This window comes from Theropithecus gelada, chromosome 1 (assembly GCF_003255815.1).
Source record: "Theropithecus gelada isolate Dixy chromosome 1, Tgel_1.0, whole genome shotgun sequence".
Lineage (NCBI taxonomy): Eukaryota > Metazoa > Chordata > Mammalia > Primates > Cercopithecidae > Theropithecus > Theropithecus gelada.
The window spans coordinates 54,594,427-54,611,943 of NC_037668.1; the positions used below are offsets into that span (position 1 = coordinate 54,594,427).

General features: G+C 49.5%; 1 protein-coding gene across 1 annotated transcript in view; it reads right to left on the reverse strand.

Moving 5' to 3' along the window:
• Window positions 1-12,554, reverse strand: part of SLC9A1 (solute carrier family 9 member A1) — a 57,718-nt gene extending 45,164 nt beyond the window's left edge. Inside the window, exon 1 of the mRNA XM_025403962.1 lies at window positions 11,365-12,554. Coding sequence (XP_025259747.1) covers window positions 11,365-11,716 — 352 coding nt within the window. The 5' untranslated portion in view covers window positions 11,717-12,554. The remainder of the gene's footprint in view (window positions 1-11,364) is intronic.
• Window positions 12,555-17,517: the final 4,963 nt, after the last annotated feature.

A 17,517-nucleotide genomic window follows, 5' to 3' on the forward strand; every position in this document is an offset into this window, starting at 1 on the left:
AGGGTCCTTCTCCTTGCCTGGAAGATATTCTGCAGTCCCCCAGGCAAACTCTACTCATCCCAGAATTAAGTACCACCTCCTCCAAGGATTCATCCCAGACCAGTTAGTCCTATATCCTTCTTCAAGTTCCCACCGCATAAAAGGCAGAAGCTCTTAGCTTTCAGAATCTGTGTCTTACACATGACAATCAACTGTGTTAAAAAAAAAAAAAAAAAAAAATCTGAGTCTACTATGGGCCTTCTCCCTTGATAAAATCACATATATACAACTGTCTGCAGACTATTTTGGGAGCTCCACAAACTTTATCATGGACTCAGAAACAATCTTAGAAACCTAGATCCTAGAAGAACAACAGATCAGATCATCCAGTCCATCCTCTCACCTAAACCAGAAGCCCTTAGCAACCCCTCCTGAATGATGTTCCTCTTCTACCCCAGCCCATCTCTCAAGGCCACCTCCCTTAAGAAGCTTCCCTCATCTCTCCTCCTTTCCTCTGATTCCCCTGAGCATCCAGCCTGAACCACCCAATTTCCCACCTGTGCTTTCTCCCTTGTATGTTGTCTCACTTCCCCAGCAAGACAGCTGGCTCCCTGTGGGCTCATTTCTTCAACCCTGTAACCCTCAGTTGGACTTAGAGATGACCGTGATCTGTACTTGTACTGAATTCTGTGCTTTGAAGCCAGGGCTCACTGACAGCACTGGCCTACTCCCAAAGGACAGAGCTGCGGAGTTTTCCGTCTGACGGCCTCACAGTCTGCTTAGGCCTCAACAGAACAGGGGCTTCCCTGGAATGACTGCCTTTCCCCAGAGAGCCCTTCAAGATGAAATTGACAGATAGGGAAACTAAGGCCCAGGAAGGCAAACACAGCTTAGCAAAGGTCAATATGCAGGAAAGAGGCGAGTTAGGACTAGGACCCAGGTCCCCAGTTATCAGCCTAGAGCTCTTTTCCTTTATGCAATGGCTTTATGAAAACTAAATTTGCCCTGCATGCACACATACTCACATACTCAATATATGCATGGAGAATTTCTAAAAAAGATGGACAAGACAGTAAACAGTGATAACCTCTGGAATGTATGACAGTGGGAGTGGTCACAGAAGTAATGAGAGGGACTTTTCCTTTTCACCTCAATACCCTCTGTACTGTTGGGTTTTATTTTTGTTGTTTTATTTTGTTTTTACCATTGACATGTTTTATTTATTCATATTATACAAATAAACCTGCCATAGAAAGGAGATTCCGGCCCAGCCCACCCATTCCCAATACACATAAAAGCAAAGAGAAGCCATAAGTAAACCTGTCCAGGTACAACTATAAATTAACAAGATTGCCTTCTTGTATGGTTTACAGGCACTGGTCTCATTAATTTACAGTCACAGTGCAGTTTATGGCTTGAGGAATCTTCCCAGGAAAAGCTGAATTCAATTAGGGCTCTCGGCAGCTCCCCAAGGAAGCTCTGGTATCTTACTTTTACTTACACAAATTGAGGGCAGACCAAACAGATCCAGATCTTCCCAGAGAGACCCCACCCAGCCCAGAGAGGATGCCCTTGCAGACCCTCCATTAGAGCCAAGCAGAGGGAGGTGGCCACGGCAGCACCATGTAAACACTGACTGGCGCCTAAGGCATCATTCTGTGAGTGTCCTCCCAGCAAGCTCAGTTAAACTCCCTGGCTTGGCAGTCTGGTGCCAAGGAGCCTCTGCAACCTTTGCTCTCCCTCCTCTCTGAGCAGTCAAACTGGTTTCTTGTCTGCCCTAGGGCTTTGCAGGGATCCTATCTTTACACTGAAGTCAATCCCATATTCATTCATGTATTCCTTCCCCAAATATCTATGGAGCCCTTACTCTGTGCCAGGCACAGATAAGAAAGTGAACAGGCTGGGCGTGGTGGCTCACGCCTGTAATCTCAGCACTTTGGGAGGCTGAGGTGGGCGGATCACCTGAGGTCAGGAGTTCAAGACCAGACTGGCCAACATAGCAAAACTCCATCTCTACTAAAAACACAAAAAATTAGCTGGGTGTGGTGATGTGCACCTGTAATCCCAGCTACTCCAGAGGCTGAGGCAGGAGAATTGCTTGAACCTGGGAGGCAGAAGTTGCAGTGAAATGAGATCACGCCACTGCACTCCAGCACTCCAACCAGGGTGACAGAGCAGGATTCCATCTCAAAAAAAAGGAAAAAAAAGAAAGTGAACAAAGGCCCTGTCCTCAAGAGGCTTACATTCTTATGGAAATTGGTACTAAGTATGGCCTGCTTATCTAATTCCTTTCCATCTTTCAAGACTCAGACTCAAGTTCCACCTCCTTTGAGAGGCCTTCTCTAAACACCCCAGTCCTCAGGGACTGCTTGCTCCCTCTGCACTTTGCCTCTGCCAGGAGTCTGCCCAGCCCTGGCAGGCTGGAAGCTCCTAAAGAGCAGGGCCTGGGTTTACTCTTCTTTGTTCCTTGATGGCCATATGCTAAATGCCTGCTGGCTGATTTCAGCTGACCTGCCTCTTCCACCCAGGATCTTAGTGAGCTGCTCTTGGTCCCGGCTGGCTGGTGCAAAGACACAGCCTCTTCCAGCTTCACTTGGCAAACGGCAAATGCTATGCAAGTGTTAGCTATTTATTGGTTTTGTGAACTTGTGGGCTCTAACACACAGCTGTGATATCACTCCTCCGCCTTCTATGGCCTGGTCTCAAATAGGCTCAGCACTGTGGAAAGGCCAGTCTGGGCTTAGGGGTAAGTGCTCCCCAAGGGACAGGGAAGGGGGCCTGGGAAGGAACAGAGTTTCTCATCCTGAATCTCAGTTGGAACTGCTTAAGGACGTATCTTTTCAGGAAAGAACGTGCTGGGGTAATTTGGGGGAATTCTGGATTCCTGGCAAGTAGTATAAAAACTCAGGGCTCAGGTCTGGCCTAATAGACCCCAAAACTGGCCCTGTATATTAGATGAGCTTTAGGGGGAAGAAAATGAAGTCAGCATGATCCCAGGGAAGCGGGGCAGCCCACTGATCCAGGCCCAACCCAAAACTTAGTTCGGTTAAAATTAGATTAACCCATAAGATTAAAATACCAACATATAATCACGGGCTGCTTTAAAGTATCAGTTGATGTTTATCGGCATCTAGAGACAGTTTGGCCCAGTGCAGTGTGTGCAGACAACCTTGGGGAGACATGTCTGACTCAGACATTTGCAAGGGGAGCGAGTGCTGCAAAATGAGGCCCACACAGGCGATGGATGACTCAGGAATAACCCAGGTCCTGGGTATGCTGAGCGAGCCTTCTCTCCCTGCCTCAGGAGGAAAGGGGGCAGGTGAGAGAGGCGGTGAGGAGGAAAGGAGGCTGTGTATGGGCTGGCATTCCCAGAGACAGCCTCAGACCCCCAGCTCCAGTTCCGTCACTCCTGTATTTTTCTGCATGCTGCCACCTCCAAGAAAGGTTATTTGCTTCACAGTGGGACTTGGAGTGGGTAAGCTTTTTCCCCAAACCCAAGAAGTGATCCAAGGCTCAAAATACTAAAGCCTTTAAATCTCCCCCAATTCAAAATGATTATGGGAAAAATTAAATTTCTAAACTGAAAAAGCCCTTGGAATCAGGGCATGAGGATGAAAAGAACACAGGCTCTGAAGTCAGACAAATCTGGGCTTAAACCCCAATGTTTTCTAGCTGTGCAAGTACCTTTCACAACCTCTAAACTAGGTATGAATAAGTAGCAGCTTAGCCAGATGTGGTGGCCTGTGCCTGTGGTCCCAGCTACTCAGGAGGCTGAGGTGGGGGGATTGCCTGAGCCCGGGAGGTTGAAGCTGTAGTGAGTCGTGATTGCGCCACTGCACTCCAGCCTAGGAGACAGAGCGAAATCCTGTCTCAAAAATAAACAAAGTAAAAAATTAGTAAGTGGCAGCTAATATAATTAACAAGTATTTAACAAATACATCACCAATTACCAGCTGGGCGCAGTGGCTCATGCCTGTAATCCCAGCACTTTGGGAGGCCGGGACAGGCAGATCGCCTGAGGTCAGGAGTTCAAGACCAGCCGGGCCAACATGGCAAAAACCCATCTCTACTAAAAATACAAAAATTAGGCCGGGCGCAGTGGCTCATGCCTGTAATATCAGGACTTTGGGAGACTGAGGTGGGCAGATCACCTGAGGTCAGGAGTTCGAGACCGGCCTGGCCAACATGGTGAAATCCGGTCTCTACCAAAAAAAAAAAATACAATTAGCCAGGCACAATGGTGGGTGCCTGTAATCCCAGCTACTCGGGAGGCTGAGGCAGGAGAATCACTTGAATACGGGAGGCAGAGGTTGCAGTGAGCCAAGATCATGCCTCTGCACTCCAGTCTGTGTGACAGAGCGAGACTCTGTCTCAAAAAACAAAAAAGAAAAGAAAAACAATACAAAAATTAGCTGGGGGTGGTGGCGCGTGCCTGTAGTCCCAGCTACTTGGGAGGCTGAGGTAGGAGAATCACTTGAACCCGGAGGCGGAGGTTGCTGTGAGCAGAGATCATGCCACTGCACTCCAGCCTGGGCAACAGAGTGAGACTCCATCTCAAAAAAATAAAAATAAAATAATAGGGAGCCAGGCAAGATGGCTCATGCCTGTAATCCCAGTTACTCAGGAGACTGAGGCAGAGGGTCATTTGAGGCCAGGGATTCAAAACCAGCCTGGACAACAACATTGGAAGGCCCCCATCCTCCATCTCTAAAAAAAAAAAAAAAAACATGAAAAATTAAGTATCTATAATATCAATTAGAAAACAGGGGCTCAGGCCTGGAGCGGTGGCTCACACCTGTGATCCCAGCACTTTGGGAGGCCAAGGTGGGCGGGTCACCTGGGGTCAGGAGTTTAAGATGAGCCTGACCAACATGGCAAAACTCCACCCCTACTAAAAATACAAAATTAGTCGGGTGTGGTGGCACATGCCTGTAATCCCCACCACTCAGGAGGCTGAGGCAGAAGAATCGCTTGAACCTGAGAGGCAGAGGTTGCAGCAAGTTGAGATTGCACCACTGCACTCCAGGCTGGGCAACAAGAGCGAAACTCTTGTCTCGAAAGAAAACAAAAAAGAAAACAGGGGCTCAGAGAGGTTATGCCTTGCCTAAAGTCACACAGCTGGGCAACAGACAGCTGAGACTAGATCTCAGGTCTCTTGACCTTTCACCCCATCCTGCATGTTCTCCATTGTAATCATTTCTCTGCCTCTCCTTTTCTCTCCCAGAGGGCATACAACATTTTGGGGGAAAGGATAAGTCCTCAATTTCAAAGATTTGCTGTTCCACAGATAAGGGCTATGAGAATGACAGTCCCCAGTACGACTCTGGCCCTCATCCTCCTTCATGCAAATACAGGTATGTTCAAGTTGTAGAAAAGAACTTGGAGCTGAGCCAAAGCTGTCAGGGCTCCAGAGCACCTGGACCCTTTAGCTCTTCTTTCCTACAGAAGGAACAGGTGTCCCTCCTGACAACAATCCAGGTTACCAATGTGGATGTGTCTGGTCATTTACTCTCCTCAAAGCCCCTTTAAATCGCTCATCCCCCTTGATCCAACAAGAACGCAGCATGTTGGCCTGGCAGGAGAGAGTTTGGCCTTGAGTGATTAGTCCCAGGCTTGCTAAGTGACCTCAGGCAGGTCACAACCGAAGGCTCAGTTTCCTCAGATGTAAAATGAACACATCAATACCACACGCTATTCCAACCCACAGGACCACTGAGAAGATCTAAATTAAAGATTGTACATGCTGGCCGGGCGCGGTGGCTCAAGCCTGTAATCCCAGCACTTTGGGAGGCCGAGACGGGTGGATCACGAGGTCAGGAGATCGAGACCATCCTGGTGAACATGGTGAAACCCCGTCTCTACTAAAAAATACAAAAAACTAGCCGGGTGAGGTGGCGGCGCCTGTAGTCCCAGCTACTCGGGAGGCTGAGGCAGGAGAATGGCGTGAACCCGGGAGGCGGAGCTTGCAGTGAGCTGAGATCCGGCCACTGCAACTCCAGCCCGGGAGACAGAGCGAGACTCCGTCTCAAAAAAAAAAAAAAAAAAAAAAAAAAAAAAAAAGATTGTACATGCAAGTGCTTTGGAAACAAATTTCAGTGCTAATGAGAAGTACTACTAAACTCCTCCTGCCTTGTAGAGCTAAACAAAATTGTGCCACCCGCTCCCAACAGAGGCTGCCTCTCAGGGGACTTTGCTGGGCTCTGAGGGTAACCAAAAGCAGCCTGTCACCTTTCCTGCTCAGAGGCAGGAGGTCATAAGGTCAGCCACCCCTTGTGGCTAAAGGAGATCACCCTTTACCTGGCACTCCCCTGCCCAACCAGGGAAGAAGCAAGCTCTGGTCTGATGGCTGAGAGGGCACCGACAGAGAGATGGCAGGCAGGGTCGCTAGCAGAGAACAAGGGATAGGCCCTACCTGAATGCAGGATTCAGCTGCATCCAAGGAGACTCACAAAAACAAAGGACAGGCGCACAGCCGGACACAGAACACCTACAGCTTTCTCAAGGCAGGGACAGGGCTCCCACCAATGACATGCGCCCAACTCCTAGAGGGAGTCCTACAATTCCTGAGTGCAGGTGCAGCGAGCTGGGAGCTTCTCAGTGCAGGGCTGTGGGCATCTGCTGCAGGGAATGCCAGAGGCAGGAGATGCAGCTGCACCCCTCTAGGAGGCTATGCCAAGACTCGAACAGACAATAAATAGCAATTCAACATCACTGAAGATAACCTCTCTAAGCCATTTCCTCATCTGCAAAACAGAGACATCTTTTATCTCTTATGATTTGAGTAAGGATTAAATAAGATTGCTTTTATAAAGTGCCTGACACTACTCTGTAGATACCAAGTGGCAACTATTATTAAAACACACACACCCGTTCAACACGGGAGATGTCACAGGGCAGGCAAGGCCTCATGCCAATGTTATGGATAAACAATAAGGGAAAAGGGTTTGGGAGAGAAAGAGCAAGTGACTGCTGTGGGCTGGGAGGACCTCCCAAAAGGGGAAGAATCTGCATGGCCCTGAAAGTTACTACAGTGAGCTGGGCATTCTACCAGGCATTCCCACATTCAGCCTCTACACTGGTCTTAAGGATGAGGCAAGTCAGGTTCAGAGAATGAGGTGCACGGACCTTAAGGTTCATGGTCACACAGGTACCGAGAGGCAGGGTCAGGAGCAGAACCCAGGGCCTCTGACCACGTCTTTCCTTTATACCAGGGCTGGATGCCATGGGGCTGGCTCGGAAGGAGAGAAAAGGCAAGCTTCGTGGGTGCTCAGCAGAATGAAGTCTGGGCAATCTGACCAACTAAGCCCTCTAAGTGCCTTGGCACTCCTAGAGACACATGTCCTACCTGAAGCCTTCCTCCAGTCCCCAGTTGACCTCCCTCCCACTGTTCTGCAGTCAGTCTGCTATTTTCCCAAAGAGAAAAAGGTCATCTCTTCCTTTTCACAGAGTCCTATCTGGGCTTCTTGAGACAGTTTCAAGGTGACCTTTAAGCTATTTGTTCTTCTCTTCTTTTGAGAAGTGAGAGAGGCACCTTCTAGTGTCACTTTCACAGGAAACCAGTTGCTGGGTCTGATATCCATGCATGTCAAGTGGGCAGTGACCACATCTCCCCTATTCACAGACTTAATCTACAGAGGAGATGGCAGGATTAGCCTTGCAAAGACCAAAACCAAAAAAAGCTATAAGATGTAAAGGGACAAAATAAGCCTTTTGTGTCCCTGGTCAGGAGACAAGATGAATACCTGCTTTATGGGCTCCTGGGCCTCTGCCAGGCATTCCGGGTCAGGAACATGGGTAAACAAATGCAGGAGATGCCAGTGCTGAGCTGAGTTACAGTGAAGCTCTCCCTTGGAACAAGTACTAGCCCGGGAGTCAGGTGAACTCGGAACAAAGCAGAGTTCATGCAGGGTCCAAAGCACAATGTGGGGTGGGGAATGCATCTAACTCCTAACGCTTGGAGTCATTCCCATAGTTTTCCCAATAGCCTAAATCCTCTTCACACCACTAGCCCCTCCCCAGCAAGGACAAGTAAGAATTCCTGACTGTTGAGGGGAGAAAAAAGGCCCAGAGAGGGAAGGTGACTTGCCTAATGTCACCCACTGAGTCAGAGGTAGACTAGAACCCAGAAGCAACTGTTCTAGAACTTCAGCTCCCACCCTGCTCCTCCCACCCCAGTCTCTGCAAGAGTCTACCTGAGGCTCTGCTCCATGGTTAGGGTAGGAAGGAGAACTGCACAAAGTACTTTCTATTCTTAAAGGAGGGGTAACCTGCAAGGGAAGCAGCTGCCATAGATGACAGAATGAGGGCTCCAACGGAACTCCTACCCACGCTGGGGTGTTGAGAGAATAGGCAAGACCCCAAAATCAGCTCCCAGGCTCTTGGGTATCTGAGAGTGCAGACGGAGCATGGCCTCAGCCCCCCACCCTTATCCCCACAAGGCAGCTGGTGCCATCTTCCCTCCCGCCATGACCAGCTCAAGTGAACAGTATAGGACACATGGAAACCCTGATACCTTAAGGAAGGACACCGGTGGCAGCCTAGGTTTGAGAGATTTGTAATCCTTCAGCTCAGAGGAAGGTTGTAGGAGGCTGAGGTAGGGATGCATTTGCTGTAGGTGGTTAAAATATTAACAGGGGCAGATGTTACTCATTGAACGCTTCCTGTATATACAAACTCAGTTTTATGTGCATTAATTTATGTAATCATCACATTAATAGCACTGTAACTGGATACTATTAGTTCCCATTTTTAAAAGATTTATTTATTTATTTATTTATTTATTTATTTAGAGACAGGGTTTCACTATTGTTGCCCAGGCTGGAGTGCAATGGCGCAATCTCGGCTCACTGCAACCTTCGCCTCCCGGGTTCAAGCGATCCTCCTGCCTCAGCCTCCAGAGTAGCTGGGATTACAGGCGCCCACCACCATGCCCAGCTAATTTTTTGTAATTTTAGTAGAGACGGGGTTTCACCATGTTGGCCAGGCTGGTCTCAAACTCCTGACTTCAGGCAATCCACCCTGCCTCAGTCTCCCAAAGTGCTGGGATTACAGGCATGAGCCACTGCGCCCAGCTTAGTTCCCCTTTTATACATGAGGAAACTGAGGCTCAGAGATGCTGCTAAGTGGCAGAGTGGTAGCTGAATTCTACACTACAAAGGGGAAGCTGGGAAAAATGGGCTTTCATTTTTGAGGCCTGAACAGGGAGTCTTCAGATCTTTGGACCACCTTTCTCTCCACTCATGGCCAGATGCTAGAGCTCCTCTTTTCAGAGGCAGAAAAATGCCTTTCCATGGCAGAGACAGACTTTTGGAAAGGAGACCACGTCCAGCCTCATCATTTCACAATGGGAAAACTGAGGTCCAAGGCTGAGTGACTTGCCAGAGTTTCCAGAGTCAGTGGAATGACAGAAATATCACACCTAGAAGGGACCACCAAAATCAACTGACAGGTAGGGAGGCGTGACTGGTCCAAGGACAGAGGGAGGTGGGAAGAGAAGCCGGGTTTTCCTCACTTCTAGACTGATATTGTTGCCATGGCACCGTCTCTGCTCTCCAGCTGCCCAGGGTCCTGGGCACAGCACTTGGGTGGCGACAAAGCAGGCCAGGCCAAGCTGACCTCATTAGCACTAGAGATACCACGCCTGCAGGGACAAACTTCTGACTGCCTAGAGTGGGGTCTCTGTAGTCATGCTGTCGTCCCACCAGCAGCCACTGAGACTCAAAGTGTGTCTGCCAGACCTGAATGCCCTAATAGAATGCCAGGTGTGGTGGGCAGGTGAGGGGATTGGGGACAGGAGGCAATTTATAGATTGCACTTGTGAGGTCTCCTCCTGGTCTTACACAGTCAAATGACATCACTGTCACTTCAGCTTCTTACAGCAAAATCAGACGACATTTCATGACTCAATTGGTATGGTAAAATTGAGAGTCTTACCCATTTCACAGGTGAGGGAGACCTGCAGAAAAAGGCCTCAGCTATTCAAGGTCATGCATTTATGTCGGAATCAGTACACATGGTTCCCCTTGTCCAGTCCTTGATTTCTCTCCAGGAAGCTAAGTGCCATCAGGGTATAGGTGCTGATGGCTTAGTTCCATGTAAGGCTCTGCTACTGTGACTAGCTTGGCACAAGAGCCCTGCACCAGGAACCCAGCTCCTGGATCTATCAAATTAGAGGCACCACTTTCCTCCCGCAGCATGTCCCAGAGTCTGCCTCACACCAGCCCAGCAGCACCGCTCAGCTCCTGCATGTCCTTGGGAGAGCTGGAAGGTTTCCTGCCAAATCCCCAAACCCAAATCTCAGGGAGAGGGGACAGCAGAGTCCCAGGACCTCATGCCTTCCACAACCAGCTGGGGGCAAGCTGAAAATGCAAAGGCAGCTTTCAAAGGCCCCCTGAACATCATTTCCAGGGACTTCTGGGCTATGTAGGCTCCAGTAAGCTACCCCAGTCACTCAGCAGAACAGAGCGCTCAGGCCTAGCAGGGAGACCAACACTCTGAGAGGGAATAACTTGTTTCCTTCTCCCCAAAAGGTTTCAAAGGCTCTTCAGGCCTGAACATCCCTAGCCTCCCCCTATGTACCTCACCTACTTGATTGAGCAGCAGACCAGACAGCACCCTGAGACACAGCGAGGCAGCGACCTGGCGGTGAGCTGGGGTGGGACCAAGCCTCAACCTCCTCTACTCTCCCTCCACTCCCAAAACAGACTTCAGAAATTTCCAGGGCCCCTTGTCCCACAGATCCTACAAAGTATGGCATTCCTGGACCGGAAATTGACTCAGGGGCTCCTAACTAGCCTGGGCAAGCAAAGCTGACAGATAACATTCTGGAGATGAAGGAAAGGTGGGAATATGGGGATCCCCTGTGTTCCACCACACTTGTAAGTTTCCTGCCCAGGTCTCCACTATGCTTACACTCCTCAAGCAGGCCAAGTAGAAATATACTCCATCCTGGAACACACTCCAATAAAGCCGGTCATAAATTGCACTGGTTGCTGTTGACAGAGCAGAATGTGCCACTTGCCAGAAGACACTCCTTTCTGTCTCACATACAGCAGGGTGCCTGGCTGTCCTGGGGATCTGGCCCAGCCAGAGAAGACTTGCCAGTCGTGGAAGCCTTACTGAAGGGAGCTAGGATCAGAAGCATCCCATCCTCTAAACCTGCTCTCTTCTGTGCACAGTGCTGGCTCCCATCTTGGGAAGCCTCAGGTCACAAATCAGAAGTCACAGAACTGGAGCTTGAGAAGGACCAAGGTGGCAGGATGGAGACTGCCTACCTTATGGGGGTAGTTCAGATCCTTACTCCTGGACAGCCTCAAATGGTGCGAGATGAGGCAAGAAGCTCACCAGTCTGGCGGCCGCCGCAGCATCGGAGCAAACGGGACTTACCTATCTTCATGAGGCAGGCCAGAAGGATCCAGAGGGAGATCTCGAAGGGGGTGCGCACGTGTGTGTAGTCGATGCCCAGGACTGGAAAGGCCTTGCGCGGCTTCATGCCATGATCAGTGACGGAATGATTAACAGGGCGGCTCTCTGGGGTGACCTCCGGTGGAGCGGTGGTGACATCTCCAATCGAGCGTTCTCGTGGTGGCTCTGAGCTTCGAATGGTGCTGGCAGTTGGGCTGAGCTGGAGGCCATGGCTCCTGAGAACAGGGAGCAGCCCCACCAAAGCGACCACCACGAGCAAGGAAGGGAAGATCCGAGGTGGAGAGAGGCCACAGATGCCAGACCGCAGAACCATGGTGCTGCTCCCAGAGCCGGCCTCGACCTTACCCAAGTGAGAGTAAAACCGGGCACATAGGTAGCAAGGGGTCAGCAAGTGGGAAGAGAGACTGGTGTAGTCTCTAGGAAAAGTTCATGCTTTAGAGAGGCATTTCCATGGAAGCAATTTTCTGGGGGTGGAGGGAGGCTGGGTTTGGAACCTGGAACTCCAAAGTGGAGAAAGGGGGCAAGCACCCCGGAAGGGCCACGGAAGGAGACCAAAAGGTCTGGAACTCCGGGCCTGGGAAGGGGGAGGAGGGATGTGGGAAACAGAGCCCTAGGGATAGAGGAAGGGGCAGGATAGGCTGGACCCGTGCAAGGGAAAGGAAGAGGGAAGGCTGGGACCTTTGGCTGAGGAAAGTGACTGAGGAGCTGGGACTCTGGGCTGTGGGCTAAGGGAAGCGGTAGGGAGCCTGAGCTAATGGAAGGGGACCGAAGGGGGTGAGACCCAGTCCAGGAAAAGGAGAGAGGGGGCTGGGAGCCCAGGCTGAGAAGGAGTGAAACCGGGAAGCGGCCGGGAGCTTGTCCACCCAGAGAAGGGCAGGGGTCCAGGCGCGCCGGGCTGAGATTCCGGGGAAATGGAGAGAGGCGGAAGGCGGAGGCAGGCGGCCTGGCGGGAAGGCGCCTCGGCGCGGGCTGGGGGCGGCTCGCGGTGGGCCAGCAGCAACACGCCCCTCCTCGAGGCCCCGGCGCAGCGCGGGGCTCCGCCCCGGCCCAGCCGCAGCTCCCGATCCAGCTCCAAAACTAACCCTAGCCCCGGCCCCGGCGGCAGCGGACTGAAGCCTCGCTGAGCCCGGCGCTGTCACTTATAGGCACCAGCGAGCAGCCGGTGCTGCGGGCTAGAGAGACCGTCGGTGCCCGCGCAGCGCAGCGGCCCCTGTCGCCGAGGGAAGGAAGTATCGCGTAGGAAGAGGAAGGAGAGTCAGAGATGACAAAAAAAAAAAAAAAAAAAAAAAGTCCTGAAAAAGTCCTGAATATACAGAGAACCTCACTAACGCGGGTAAAATGCCGACTACTTACAAAGCGATTTCACCTCCACATCTGCAGTCTCATAAGGGCTTTCCAATAATCCTGTAAAGAATGTATCATTAGTTTATGTATTTAGTTACCGTGTGACCTTGAGCAAGTTACTTAACCTGTTTCATAACTTTCTCATCTGTTAAGTGGAGATAGTAGTAGTGACTATGTCAGAGGGATGATGTAATGACTGAGACAATCCGTGTAAACTATTTGGAATGCACCCTGGCACATTATTACAATTCCACTTTTACAGATGAGGAAACAGGTGAAGAGAGTCCCCTGGCTACTATGTAAGTAGTTGTATTGCTTACTAGGGCTACCGTCACAAAGTACCACAAACTGGGTGGCTGCAACAACAGAAATTGATTGTCTCACAGTTCTGGAGGCTGGAGGTCGGATCTAGGTGTTGGCAGGGTTGGTTTCAGCTGAGAGCTATGAGGGAGAATTTGTCCCATGCCTTTCTACCTTCCAGTGGTTTGTTGGGAATAGCTGATATTCCATGGAGTTCTCCTAGTGTCTGTCTCTGCGTCCAGATTCCCCGCCTCCACTTTTTTTTTTTTTTTTTTTTTTTTTGATAGAATCTCGCTCTTGTTGCCCAGGCTGGAGTGCAGTGGTGCCATCTCGGCTCACTGCAACCTCTGCCCCCTGGATTCAAGCGATTCTCTTGCCTCAGCCTCCAGAGTAGCTGGGATTACAGGCACCCACCACCACATCCAGCTAATTTTTGTATTTTTAGTAGAGATGGGGTTTCACCATGTTGGTCAGGCTGGTCTCAAACTCCTGACCTCAGGTGATCCGCCCGCCTCGGCCTCCCAAAGTGCTGGGATTACAGGGGTGAGCCACCACCCCCAGTCAGATATCCCCTTTTTATAAGGACACCAGTCATTGGATTAGGAATCCAACCTAATTACTTCATCTTAACCTGATCATCTTCAAAGACTCCATCCTAATTAGTCCATCTTCACAGGCACTGGGCATTAGGACTTCAACTTCTTTTACGGGGACACAATTCAACCTACAACAGTGGCATGCTTTCAGTAATGGAACTTAAATTTGAATCTATGGTGTTGGTTGAAATTGGTGAGGTTCAAGGGATCATGGCTGTACAATGGAATCACTGGAAAGCTTTTTTAAAATACCATTGTCTAGGCTGGGCGTGGTGGCTCATGCCTGTAATCCCAGCACTTTGGGAGGCTAAGGCAGGTGGATCACGAGGGGAGTTCAAGACTGGCCTGACCAACATGGTGAAACCCCATCTCTACTAAAAATACAAAAATTAGCCGGGCATGTTGGTGTGTGCCTGTAATCCCAGCTACTCAGGAGGCTGAGGCAGGAGAATCGCTTGAACCTGAGTGGCAGAGGTTGCAGTGAGCCAAGATTGCGCCTGGGCAACAGAGAGAGAGGCTCTGTCTCAAAATAATAATAATAATAATAATAATAATAATAATAAATACCATTGTCTGATAAAATTAGCTGGCCATGGTAGTCCTAGCCACTTGGGAGGCTGAAGCAGGAGTATCATTTGAACCTAGGAGTTTGAGACTACAGTGAACTATGATCGCACCACAGCACTCCAGCCTGGGCAACAAAGGGAGGCCCTGTCAATAATAATAAGAAGAATAAACTTTTGTAAAATACCATTGCCTGGGACCCACCTTCAGAGATTTAGATTCGATTGCTTCAGGGTTGTGCCCAAGTATTTTTTTCAAAGACTCTGATGTACAACCAGGGTTGGGAGGTATTGAAATCACTGAAATACTGTCCCTGTTTTGCGGAAGAGTAAGGCCAAAACATTCAAAGCATCTAGCACAAGGTCACATCACAAGTACTTGAGGTTCAATTTAGTTTAACAAATGTTTACTGGGCCTCTTGACAGAGCTTTGTGCTGTGCTCTGGCAACACAGAGATAAGCCAGAGGGAGGAAGGACGTGGTAGGAATTGGGAGGGGGCATAAAGTGGACATAATGAGGGCTTCTAGAATGCTGGTAATGTTCTATTTCTTTACTGGGTGATAACTACAAAGGTTACAGTGATGTAGTTGTTTTGTGATAACTCATTGAAGACTCAAGATGTGTGCAATTTTGTCTAGGTATGCAATCCTTCCACAGAAAAATATATTAAAATAATAATAAGCTAGGAGCAGTGGCTCATGCCTGTAATCCCAGCAACTCAGGAGCCTGAGATGGGAGTATCAGTTGAGGCCAGGAGTTTAAGACCAACCTAGGCAACATAGCGAGACCCTGTCTCTAAAAGAAATAAGTAAAATAAAATAATAATATCCAGATGCAGTGGCATGCACCTGTAGTCCCAGCTACTTGGGAGGCTGAGGCAGGAGAGTCACTTGAACCCAGGAACTTGAGACTGTAATGCACTATGATTGTGCTTGTGAAATAGCCACTGCATTCCAGCCTGGGAAGCATAGTGAGACCCATCTCTAAAAATTAATTAAACCAGGCACGGTGGTTCATGCCTGTAATTCCAGCACTGTGGGAGGCTGAAGTAGGCAGATCACTTGAGGTCAGGAGTTCAAGACCAGCCTGGCCAACACGGCGAAATCCTGTCTCTACCAAAAAATGCAAAAATTGGCTGGGCATGGTGGCGCACGCCTATAGTCCCAGCTACTCAGGAGGCTGAGGTGGGAGAATCCCTTGAACCCAGTAGACAGAGGTTGCAGTGAGCTGAGATTATGCCACTGTACTCCACCCTGGTGACAGAGGGAGACTCCGTCTCAAAATAAATAAATAAATATAAAAATAAAATAATTGAGTGATATGATAGTAACTGAGGTTGGCAACATTAAACTGAATTCTCTCTCTCTCTTTTTATAATCCCATGCCTAAACTGAGTTCTGTATACCTCACATTCTCCAGGCACAAATTCCAGCCACCTGGGAAATGACAAAGGAGACTTCAGAGAAGGGCAGGGGACTTGTGTCATCTGGGAGCAGATGAAAGGAGAACATCAGCTATAATGAAAGTAACCAAAGAGCATTTAGAGCAAGGATCAGAATAATAACAATAATGCATCACAATTGTTCAGCCCTTTAGAGTTCACAACCAAGTGCCCCAGGTTTATCAATGATCCAAATGCTAGGCTGGGTGTGGTGGCTCATGCCTGTAATCCCAGCACTTTCGGAGGCCGAGGCGGGTGGATCACCTGAGGTCAGGAGTTCGTGACCAGCCTGGCCAACACGGCAAAACCCCATCTCTGCTAAAAATGCAAAAATTAGCTGGGTGTGGTGGCACGTGCCTGTAGTCCCAGCTACTTGGGAGGCTGAGGCACGAGAATCACTTGAAGCCAGGAGGCAGAGGTTACAGTGAGCCGAGATCACACCACTGCACTCCAGCCTGGGTGACAGAGTGAAAACCTGTCTCAGAAAAAAACAGTACCTATTATTCTTTTTCTATTTTATTTTATTTTATTTTGTTTTGTTTTATTTTTTTGAGACGGAGTTTCACTCTTGTCATCCAGGCTGGAGTGCAGCAACGATCTCGGCTCACTTGCAATCTCCACCTCCCGGTTCAAGTGATTCTCCTGCCTCAGCCTCCCGAGTACCTGGGATTACAAGCGCCAGCCACCACACCCAGCTAATTTTTGTATTTTTAGTAGAGACGGGGTTTCGCCATGTTGACCAGGCTGGTCACGAACTCCTGACTTCAGGTAATCCACCTGCCTCGGCCTCCCAAAGTGCTAGGATTACAGGCGTGAGTCACCGCACCGGGCCAAAGAGTAGCTATTATTCTCATTCCCATTTTACAGGTGAAAAGACAAAGGCAGAGAGACATAAAGCTATTTGCCCAAAGTCACACATCAATTAAGATGCAGATCCATGCCTGGCATAGTGGCTCACACCTGTAATCCCAGCACTTTGGGAGGCCGAGCCGGGCAGATCATTTGAAGTCAGAGGTTCAAGACCAGCCTGGGCAACATGGTGAAACCCCATCTCTACTGAAAATACAAAAATTAGCTGGGCGTGGTGGCAGACACCTGTAATCCCAGCTACTCAGGAGGTTGAGGCAGGAGAAACACTTGAACCTGGGAGGCAGAGGTTGCAGTGAGTCAATAAAATTAAATTAAAATTTAAAAAAAGAAGCGGATCCAGGACTTAAGTCAGGTTTCTAACACCTAAATCCAGCACTCTTTTAAAACATCACAGGTTCAGTGTAGAAAGAAGAAAAGAGGGAAAGCATGGGGCTGGTGGAGTAACTTTCCACAGGTGCCCCAGGGCCAGAAGCCCAAGACCTACTGTTCTTTCCAGTCTTGAAGGCAGCGTTCACTGGTGTGCTCCCCACTCTCTTACTCTCCCTCACTCAGGCCTCAGCGAGTCTTTGGGTGCCAGTCTGGGACGTGGTAGATCCCAGGACAACCAGGAAATGCCAGCCCTGAGATCCTCCACAGCGTGGAGAAGGTTATAACAACAGGACAATATCAGGAAACTGGCCTTGGGAGAAACCACATGGGAGAACTGATGGCCAAGGCCCAGCCTGGCCAGGCAGTGTAGAATAATGAATAGTTAAATGCTGGGGCTGCCGAACATGGGTAGCCACATTGTCTCTGTACAGTGTTCCAGCACCACTGCTCACTAGTCACGAGAACCTGGGCAAATCAGTGCCTGTTCTGCGGCTTCTTCCTCCATAGGGAGGGACAACAATAGTGTCAACCTCATGGGGCTCTCATGAAGATATCAGCCAATGTATGTGAAGCATTTAGCACCGCCCTCAGCAAGTACCACGTATATTTACTGTCATTCTATTTTTTTTA